Source organism: Centruroides sculpturatus, unplaced genomic scaffold (genome assembly GCF_000671375.1).
Source record: "Centruroides sculpturatus isolate CEXI.00-Female unplaced genomic scaffold, Cexi_2.0 scaffold795, whole genome shotgun sequence".
NCBI classification, from domain to species: Eukaryota; Metazoa; Arthropoda; class Arachnida; order Scorpiones; family Buthidae; genus Centruroides; species Centruroides sculpturatus.
Genome location: NW_019385121.1, coordinates 397,844 through 408,148, shown reverse-complemented (window position 1 = coordinate 408,148; position 10,305 = coordinate 397,844). Strand labels below are relative to the sequence as shown.

The 10,305-nt window shown below is 27.8% G+C and overlaps 1 protein-coding gene across 1 annotated transcript; it reads right to left on the bottom strand.

The window, feature by feature from the left end:
* Nucleotides 1-6,088: 6,088 nt before the first annotated feature.
* On the bottom strand, nucleotides 6,089-9,609 carry LOC111635052 (twinkle protein, mitochondrial-like; the record flags this gene model as incomplete). Its single annotated transcript, XM_023379902.1, has 4 exons — nucleotides 9,563-9,609; nucleotides 9,349-9,493; nucleotides 8,644-8,810; nucleotides 6,089-6,242 (listed from the first exon to the last, which is right to left on the bottom strand). Coding segments are annotated over exons 1-4 (513 nt in total), but the record flags the coding sequence as incomplete, so codon positions are not given.
* Between the last annotated feature and the right edge of the window lie 696 nt (nucleotides 9,610-10,305).

The window sequence follows — 10,305 nt, the reverse complement described above, 5'->3', positions numbered from 1 at the left end:
TCTATAATTATTAGAAACATATACATAGCATGGAAAGATATAAAATATGTAATTACAGTAGATTTTGGTTAATTAGCACACATCAAGATTAGAATGTTTTGATTGAATTAAGTGGCTTCCTGAATTCAAAATTTATGTAGAGTATTAAATGTGTATATATAAGGCAAAATGTCATTTACTGAACAAAAACAACTTAAATAAATGGTACAGATCAGGAAATATATTTATGCTGAAAGCAATTTTAATTTATAGTAGTACAGTAGAGCATCATTTATCCGAATCAATTGGGGACTGGGGTGCTTCGGATAACTTATTTTTTGGATAACGAATCATGTACGAAAAAATATATTAATTTATCCCATGTTAAAATTTCTCTCCGTTGCATGTCGCTTTGCGTTGAATTTTCGTTGATGTTAAGCCTAACAAAGACTATTGTATTGTTAAAAATTATTTTTTTATTTTGTACAAACAAAATAAATTTATTGAAAAATATAAAAAACAATAAAAAATTATACTTCAGATGTTAATTTAGTATCAAAAACGTAAAATATTTGAGTAGCCCGAGAAATAGCCAAAGATTGCAGCGCCACAGCACTAGCGAAAATTTAAATTTGCCGACTGGAATGCTTTCGGATAACGGACGTTTCAGATAAATGACGCTCTACTGTAATTATAAAATAATTGCTGAGATACATACCTGACTGGACTCTTGGAAATAGAATGCCTCCTATAGAAGTAAAGTTTGAATTATTATAATTTAATTAAAAAATATACTTTGTGTAATGTTAAGCTTTATAATGTAACCATTTTAAAAATAAATTTATTACTATTACTGTTGTTACAGTTGTTTACAAAAAGCAAATTTTTTAAAATAAAAATCTTAATTGTATGAAATTTAATAATAATAAAAAAAAAATCTGTCTTCATTAATGAATTTCCTATAATGAATGTCAAATATATCATTTTAAGTCATTACAAAATTTGTATAGAGATAAAAAGAAGAATGGAAAACATATTTCTATTTATAAAATCCTAACAAAGAAAAAAGAATTTCTTAATTTATATATTTTTTTGAAGTAAAGCAAATGTAAAACACAATTGTAATAAAAAATAATCATTATTTTACACAAACAATTTATTTGGAAATAACCCATATTCAATACCATTCATTGTTTTCCTAAACTGCTATTTTGTAATACAACCGAAACAAAATTTAACATTCTTACTCTCATGTTTCATACAACACAATAGTGGTCATAAAAACTATAGTCTACAATGTAAGTCAAAAAAAATTCACCAGGTGTGGAAATCAGCATATTTAAGTATGCTACTTTACACACTTATTGAATAGTTTTTAGCATACATCATAGTTATAATTGCAATTTATAACAACATATGTAGTACAGAGAAGAAAAGTCCAAGATTAATCCAAGGAATGAAATTAATTACATATACTACTATATTTAAGTGTTATTTCAACGATGGCTTCAACAATATTGTTGATGAGCAATATTAGAAAAACCTGCAGTTCACATTAATAGAAGAAAATGTTCAAAGCATAAGTAGGGTTGAAAAATATAATAGTCAGTTTTCTCTCAGTAAATGTAATCTAATACAATCAAACCAGTACTATGTTATCAGTTTACGTGAAATCTGTATTAATTCAAAATATCATTGAAGGGCACTTCTACATATTTGATATTTGCTAAATGCCAAATTATTTGCTAAACTGTTTGTCATGTGACAAACACACATATGTGAGATCTGAATGGTCAGGGAAGATTCATTTTAATCACAATAATAAGTTGGAGAAAAGAATTTAAAATAATAGAAAATCATATTTTAAACTTCAACAAGATTTTATCTAAAACCAGAGGAAACATCAGAATTTTTGAAAGGAAGTTGATTTCCTTTCCCAGGCTGACTCGAGTTTTGGCACACATTACGGAAGACCAGATAAAAGGGACATTTTCCTGCCATTCAGGACAGTCTGTCGAAGGAAGGTTTGCCATACTGAAGAATCTGAAATATGTTAAGAGGCAGTCCGCTAAGAAGAGGTATTGCCATACAAGAGAATATGATATAAGTGATCGTCATACAAGACCGACAAGGCCATGCTAGACCGATTAATTGAAGTATAAATATACGACAAGATTGTCAAAGGAAAAAGATAAAAGAACCTCCCATAGAAAAGAGAAGAATAAATAAAGAAAGAAGATGATCCTCATACAGAAACAGATACGAAAAATACGGTGAAGGTAATATAGTCTCTGATAGATCGATGTAAACTCTCTCACGCGTTAGGTTAGAAATAAGATAGATTAAGATATAGGTTAGATTCATCATTGTATATTTTTATTATTTGATTTATTAAATATTTTGATTTGTTTTATAAAATGGTTTGGTTATTATTAGACATTCATTTTCATTCAAGTTTCCTTAGTTACTCCGAATCCCAAGTTTAAGGATAACGCGAGTTAATCCGCGTGTAAAATAACTGATTAACTGGTGTCAAGGAATCCTGACTAGATTTAGAATTAATCCTCTAGATTCGTTTAAACATTAACAGCCCTTCTAGAAAAAGTTTAGTGATCCAATCTTGAGATTGTGTCCCTGTAAGCGGCGTAAACTTAGTTCTACGTCCCTGGCTTCTCACATATATATAATACAGTAGAGCGTCAATTTTCCGAATCAATTGGGGACTGGGGTTGTCCGGATAACTGATTTACGTANTTAAAAAATATATATATATATATATATATTAATTTTGTAATTCCTTTTATTTTCAAAGAAAATTAGCAGTAATATTACACTATAAATGCTTCTACACTCCATTAAAGATTTAATTTTAAATGCATCTTGTTGAAATTTTTAGATGACTCTGGATATCTTCTTTCAATCTTGGCTTTTGATACTAATTAACAGTGTTACTACATCAAAGGAAGAACAGAACAATAAAAGTCACTCTCAAATTAGAGTAGTTATTGAAAAAATGCTTTCGAATATTGAAATCAAGGTTTTGTTGTCTAGATAGATCAGGTGGTGCATTACAATACTCACCTGATAGATGCTGCAAAATAATACTTGCTGCAGCTGTTTTACATAATTTATGTTTATTAAATAATTTTGAACGTAATTATGTTTTTATAGATGATAATCATGTAAATGAATTTTTTGATAATGTAAGTGCTCATTTAGATGATACCACAGCTATCCAAATAAGATAGAATGTTATGTAACAATTTATGTAATTCAATGTTATCTTAAACTGAAATAAAGAATATTTAAATTAAAAACTGTCTTAGTTATAAAATTCATATGTTTTGAAAACAGTAGATTTTAAATGGAAATAGATGAAATTTTGATATATTTAAATGCATTCACTTTATGATGTAAAAATAAATATTTGACAAACATACTATACAAAAAACTTTATTTCTTAAGATATTTTAATTTTTTTAATTTAGCATTTGTTTTTCAATTTCAAGCCTTTCTTATGAAATGGTTTACAGTTTTTCTACATTTTCATTTAATTTTGCAATTTATAATCTAATTTTTTGCTAGCATTTTAATAATCTTTCACCACTTTTGGTTTGCTGTTGAAACATGAAACTATATTTTNTTCGGATAACCAACTTTTGGATAAACGACGCTCTACTGTATTAAACATTAAATGCTTCAATTGCTTCAAGGCTGTAATTTATTGGCATAGCATCAGACATCTTTAAATTTTTTAATATTTCCACATTCATTGACTGCATTACGAATATTGAACTGAGAAGTAAAAATCTTAGATGGGTGTTTTTTTTAAACTATCTAAATGAGAATGTGCCACACAGTTGATAAAAAGCAACAGAAATTTAGTGCTATATTTGTTACAAAATTTTTGAAGGAAGTTGAGCAGCTTTATTAACTTCCATTGTTTATCATTTTACCTCATCCAGTTGCAATAGAGAATGATTAATGACTTCCTCAATGTCTGGATCTTTGTCTTCATGTTTTTGTTTTTGGTATGTTCCCAGTTAGCCTTAATGTTAATGTTGAATTATATGTGCAATTGTATATTTTGGCATTCCAGTTTTCTTCACTCACAAGCAATGACTGGTATTAGATGGTTAATTTTTGGTTTATTCAAGTAAAGCAGTTCCATTTGTTGAATCAAATTTCTCTATGGCATCTTGACAGAGTCTGAAATTTTACAAAATCATTTTGAAAAATAAAAACCATTACTACACTGAACATGCCTCTTTGTTACTGAGTGAGTGAACTTTACTGGTAGTGATCATGCTAGCTAGCACTAGCAGTGAAAGCAGAATCATACATTGACTGAATACACACATACTTGTTACTGAGTGAATCAGTGATAATTTACTCAGTAATAAACACCATGCCACATATCGTATGTGTGCACTTAGCAGTTAGTGTCCAGATTAATCATATAGTGTCTCAAATTACTGAAAAAACCAAGCATCCCTAAATTTAATGAATCATTTAAAGTGCATTAATTGGAAACATGTATCATTGCTAATGTTTAGGAAAACTTTATTGAAATTCCGCTGGTTGAAAACATTTCATAAAATAATACTTCATTTATACTCAACATTATTAAAATTATCTTTAATATTTAGTAAAAAGAGAGATAATTATATCATAATTCTGTCATACAATTGCATACATAATGTCATCATATTCTGTCAATAATATACCAGTTTAAATCATCAATGATTGATTTATATCATTGATACATCACTCACACAGTTTCAACATTTTCAATGGAGAAAAATTTCATTTCACTCAATATAAAAACCAATTTAATGTGCTATAAGAACAATTTAACTTTAGAAATGTTTGACTAAGTGCTTTAAAAAATGTTGAGTTTAGGAATGCACTCAAATTCTGATTATTTTCTTTTTTTTTTTTTTGGTGTTTAAGATTTGTCCTATATTCGGGCCTCTCAAAGACGGCTGAAAATGTTTGAACATTAAACCTTTTAGTGTTTGTTTGCTGGAATTATCGCTTAGGTGTGAAGTGGTTGTTTTATTATATATTTCCAGTTTCTTTGTCAGTTCTTAGTACTAATTAGTCTAAAAGCAATTAATCTATGTGGTAGTAGTTGATTTCCACTATTACTAGTTTTTTTGCAGGCATTTTTCACCAAATTGATTTATTTAGCTGTGCTTCCATGATATCTCATGCAACTTAATCTATCTAACTGTGTAAAAATCTTGGTTAAGAAATTTTTTCCACTTATCATAGACCCTCAAAAAGCTGCTGCAGAAAATTGCTACCTTATGGATGTGATTGCATGCAATTTTTCATTATTGTAACTTGATTTCATGAATAACATGATAATTTTCTGCTTTGATGTTATTTTTGATAAAGGTCTTACATGATTGCCACAAGAAGCAGTTGTGATGTCATGGATGTTTGTCAGCTATGCATGATGTAATGACATGGTGGTCTGCCAGTCACCACAACCTTGAACACTAATTTCTGTAAAATAGTCTGGAGCACTATGACATTCAATAATTTAAATGTTTTTGTGGGTTTATTTTATGCCCAAAAAATAGAAGAAAATCTTTTTTGGTTCTTCTTTGAAACCTCAGCTTCCCATCATTTATTTCCACTGAACTTGTTTCACATTAGCGCATACTATTGCAAAGTTAGTTTGTAGAACAATATCTTGTAAACAAAACAATATAAGATGTCAAAATTTGGCACATGCAGAGAAGACACATTACAGGATGTTTCAGAATTGTCAAATTCAAGGAATAGAAATTATGTGCAGTGTAATTATGCATAAAAAATCAGTGAAAAGTTGCCACATTATACATGTTTGCATGTTAAAACTGCATGTGATTGTGGGTGCATAAAGCTTTGTTAAGATTATTTTAAAAACAGTTCAGAACATTTACATTTTATCATCATAAATCTTGATCACCTGACTTTTGAGCTACCTTATTTATTAACTTTCATGTTACTTTTCTTTTTTTTGAGAGTACAGTAATTAACATCAACAAAATTAAATTTAACAGAACTTAGTACCAAACATAGAAATACAAAATCTTGGTATTTGAGATATTCTTACTTCATTAGATAGTGATGATAATCCTATTGGAAATGAAATAGCTGGAATATTTGTTTCTTGGCTGATAGCAATAGCATCTAATGGGGTTGAAGTTAAAACAATTTCTTGATTTTTTGAAATTTTAGGCCAACCAAATAAAGCGACAACTTTTCTTCTGAAAAAAAAATATTTTCCCATTAAAAATAGTTTTATTTAAAATATATTAAATATGCTTAATAATACTTTATATAAAAGTATATTACTTTAAATTACTATACAAAATGTACAGAAATAATACATTACTTTGTTTTTTAACTGACAATTTCAACTCAATTACATTATATTAAACTATTTCTTAAAAAAGTTTTTAATATTAGACTAAAAACTATATATTATCACATAAATATTAAAAACATTTCACTTTTTAACCTGGCAAATTTATAAAAAATTATTCTGTACAATTTGTACAGAACAATAAATATTTTGCTATTTGGTAAATTAGGTTAATTTTTTTTAACTCAAATGTAGATACAAAGATCTATTCCAATTAATTAATCTGAGAGTTTTATAACAAAGATTGGTTTTATTTTGTATGCAATGATTTTTGGGGAAATTTTGTGTATGTTTCAGAGAAATTTTGGGTCCTGAAAATATTCTGCACCTCTTTTTGTAAGTTGCATTGCACTTGCATTACTTCTTTCTCCCTACTGAGAGCTTCACTTGGTTAGCCATATTGTGAGCAAAAAAATTAATAAAGCAGCCAAGAAGGCAAATTCTCTAACTTTTCATGACTTTTCCTGAATATTTATGAAAATCCCTGACTTTCCAGGTGTGTAGGAACCCTAAATATAGTTTTATTAAAAAATGTTGTATTAATATAAATATAAATGTTTCCTATATAAGCATTACCAAAAATAATTGGTAGCATATATTTATCTACATATATTCTATAAATTTTGGATATTCTACCAAAAGAATTCTACTGGAAAAATGTTAACTGAAGAGATGTTCTGCAGGGATGCTTATACTAATAACTAACTGAATTTTAACATTAAACAGGATAAGTGAATAGGACTATCGTTAATAGAAATTCTGGTTTTATTTACTGACATTTAAATGGCATGTTAAAAGAATTAAAAATTATATAACTTGAAGATTAATTTATTATAATTATTAATTAATGTCATAATTCATCCAGTATTGCTTCCCTGCTACTTTCTTTAACAACAGTTAGCATATAATAAAATGTGAAATACCAGCAATTTAAACTAATATATTGCAAAAATATAATAGTTAAAATGATTAACATTAAATGTTTTAAGCACTGGATAAGACTAATAATGATAACTGATAATGTAGAAAGATGGTTAAAAATACACCTTTTTCCTGAAAATGATAATAATTAAAACTCTGATTACAACAAACAAAATTATGCAAATGTAATTTTAATTTATGTTTTTGGACTTATTAATTTTGATAAAAATATAAAACAAATTTATATTATCATTAATTTTCCAAAGTTAAATTAATAAACATACTGTATACTGGATGAAAAGTATAAATATCACTCAGAAGGCCAGCAGAAATAACATGACTAATAACTGCAAGGAAAATAACACATCATCCCGAACTTACAGGGCATTATTTGAAATCTAATATTCATATATAAACATCCCAAAGCCTGATGTATTAATAATAAACCAAATAACAGCCTTAATTAATCAAGACTATTTTATGCTACAATTAATAATTAGAAATTAAGTAATTTGGTACTAGAGGTAGATGTTAGTTGCCATCTTTTGTTGAAATTAATAATTATAATAATTTAATATAATTTAGAATAGTGTGAAAGAAAAGAATCAGCCTGGAGCTGGAGTCAAATCCACAACCTCTGCTTACCATACAATGTGCTGGATGAGTGCCGTAGTGGAAGCGTGCACAGGCCGTGAATGTAGAAGTCATCCTCAGTCAGCATCATGCATACATGGGTAACTATGAATGATTATATCAAAGGTTTAAATGTGTCTGGAAGCAAAGAGTCCTCAGAGGTCCTGAGTAACTGGTGGCGTAACTGGTTAGTGCACTGTAAGATAAGCTGAGGTTGTGGGTTTGGTTCCTGCTTTGAGCTGATTCTTTTCTTCTAGACTATTCTAAATTGCATTAAATTATTACAATTATTAATTTCAACAAGAAATGGCACATAACATCTACCTCTAGTATCAAATTACTTAATTTATAATTATTAATGGTAGCATAAAATTGCCTCATTAATTAAGGCTGTCATTTAGTTTATGAAATTTATTATTATTTTTACATCCCAGTGTAACCATATGACCACTGACTGCTAATCAGATGTCATTTTTCATATTTCAAATTATAACATTCCATTTCTTGTTCCATTTTCAAATCCATTCTTTTAATCTGAAGGTGGTTGTTTAAGACTATTGAAAATATTTGTTTTCCTTTCACTTTTTGATCTATGAGCTGGATTTTTGGTTTTGTGAGTGACATTTATACTTTTGATAAGTTTCATAAGGCAAATTAATATAAACATTTTACAACTTTTAACTAAATACTTGTTGTACTTTGGAATAATTAAATCTTGAAAAAATTGATGATTTATCCTTGAAAGAATTTTCACTGCTGTAATTTCACCATCAATTCCATTCATTGGAAAGAAAAGTCTTGAATAATCTGCATTGACTTTTAAATTGAAACTTTTTATAGTTTCAGTTTTCAAACCCTATAATGTAAATTGTAAAATTTATTTACTTTTTCATAATTGAATCTTTCTTAAATATGAAACAGATAGAATATAAAAAATCAATTAATAATTTATATTCAATGAAGATTACAGACAATTTTTAACTGCTGTTAAATCTTAAATAACACTAATTCTTATTACATACCATACAATAAGCAAATTTTCTAAATTAAATTCTCTATATTCATGTCCTAAATGTCAATACATAATTAATCATTAAATTAATTGTCAGGTAGAAAATTAATTTCTATTAGTATATTTTTGGTTTATAAGTAAAAACTTTTTTTTTTTTTTAGTAAAAATACTAAGAGGGCTTTTGTTTTTTACATCCATTGTGCATTTGGCTAGTCCGACAATGGGAACAACCTGGCGGTGATGGAAAAGTCCTGACATATCATAGACTCACTACCCACAAAAAAATTTCTGGGGTTGCACTAGAGTCACAAATATGTTCAAACTTCACAGATTTTACAGATGATTGTAAATTCATTTAGTCAAATATCCATATTTTACTTACTTTACAATCAAAATGCCTTAATATAGTCATTATTTCTTTATCAGGTAAATCCGAAATATTTTTTGTTGACTGTAACACTTCATTAATTTCTTTATGTTCTTTATCTGATAATGAAATGCAATCCTCTTCTAATTGCGATTTCTTTCTACATATATAAAATAAAATTGATCAAAAAAGCAAACTAAATAAGTAAGTAAAAAACAAAACAAGTTACATTTTCTCCAGATTATTTGATTTTNCGACAGGTTGCGTGCCACACATCAGTGTAAACAGACTAACATGGCAGAATTGCAGATGAGTTCCAGTGAGTGTGAGTTCTTTCACTGTTAAAATAGTATAAATTTGTAAAAATATTTGCAAGAACTTTGTTTCATCATAATTTCACAATTTCTGCGAATTCCCGGACAAAATTAATAGTTTACCCGGACTGTCCAGGTGAAAACACTACCAGCCACCAATGATCAATTTCTTATAATTCCTATGTTAAAGAAAGTCGATTGCTTGACCAATCAACAACAGGACTCTGTGTAATGGTGCTAAGATTCATTTCGCGTCATTAGACATTACAACATGAACTATTGGCGACTATTGAAATTATTCAAATTAAATTTCAATGCACATGCAGGTAAGATACTACTACTGGTTTTCAGTATGTGTCACAATTCAAATCAAATTAATTAATAAAAACCATGTTAATTGACATTTGCATAATATAAATGACATTCAATAATTCATATTTAAAGGTGCTTAACTCAAATTAAATAACAAAATTTTTAATACATTATATATTATATTATTGCTGTTTAATAAATAACTAAATTCTTACTGGAAGTATTATATAAATATAAAACAAACACCTTTCTCTATTCCGAAAACGTTTTTCAACGCATTAAAAGTGTGCTGGAATAGAGAAAGGTGTTTGTTTTATATTTATTGCTGTTTAATATAATATTTATT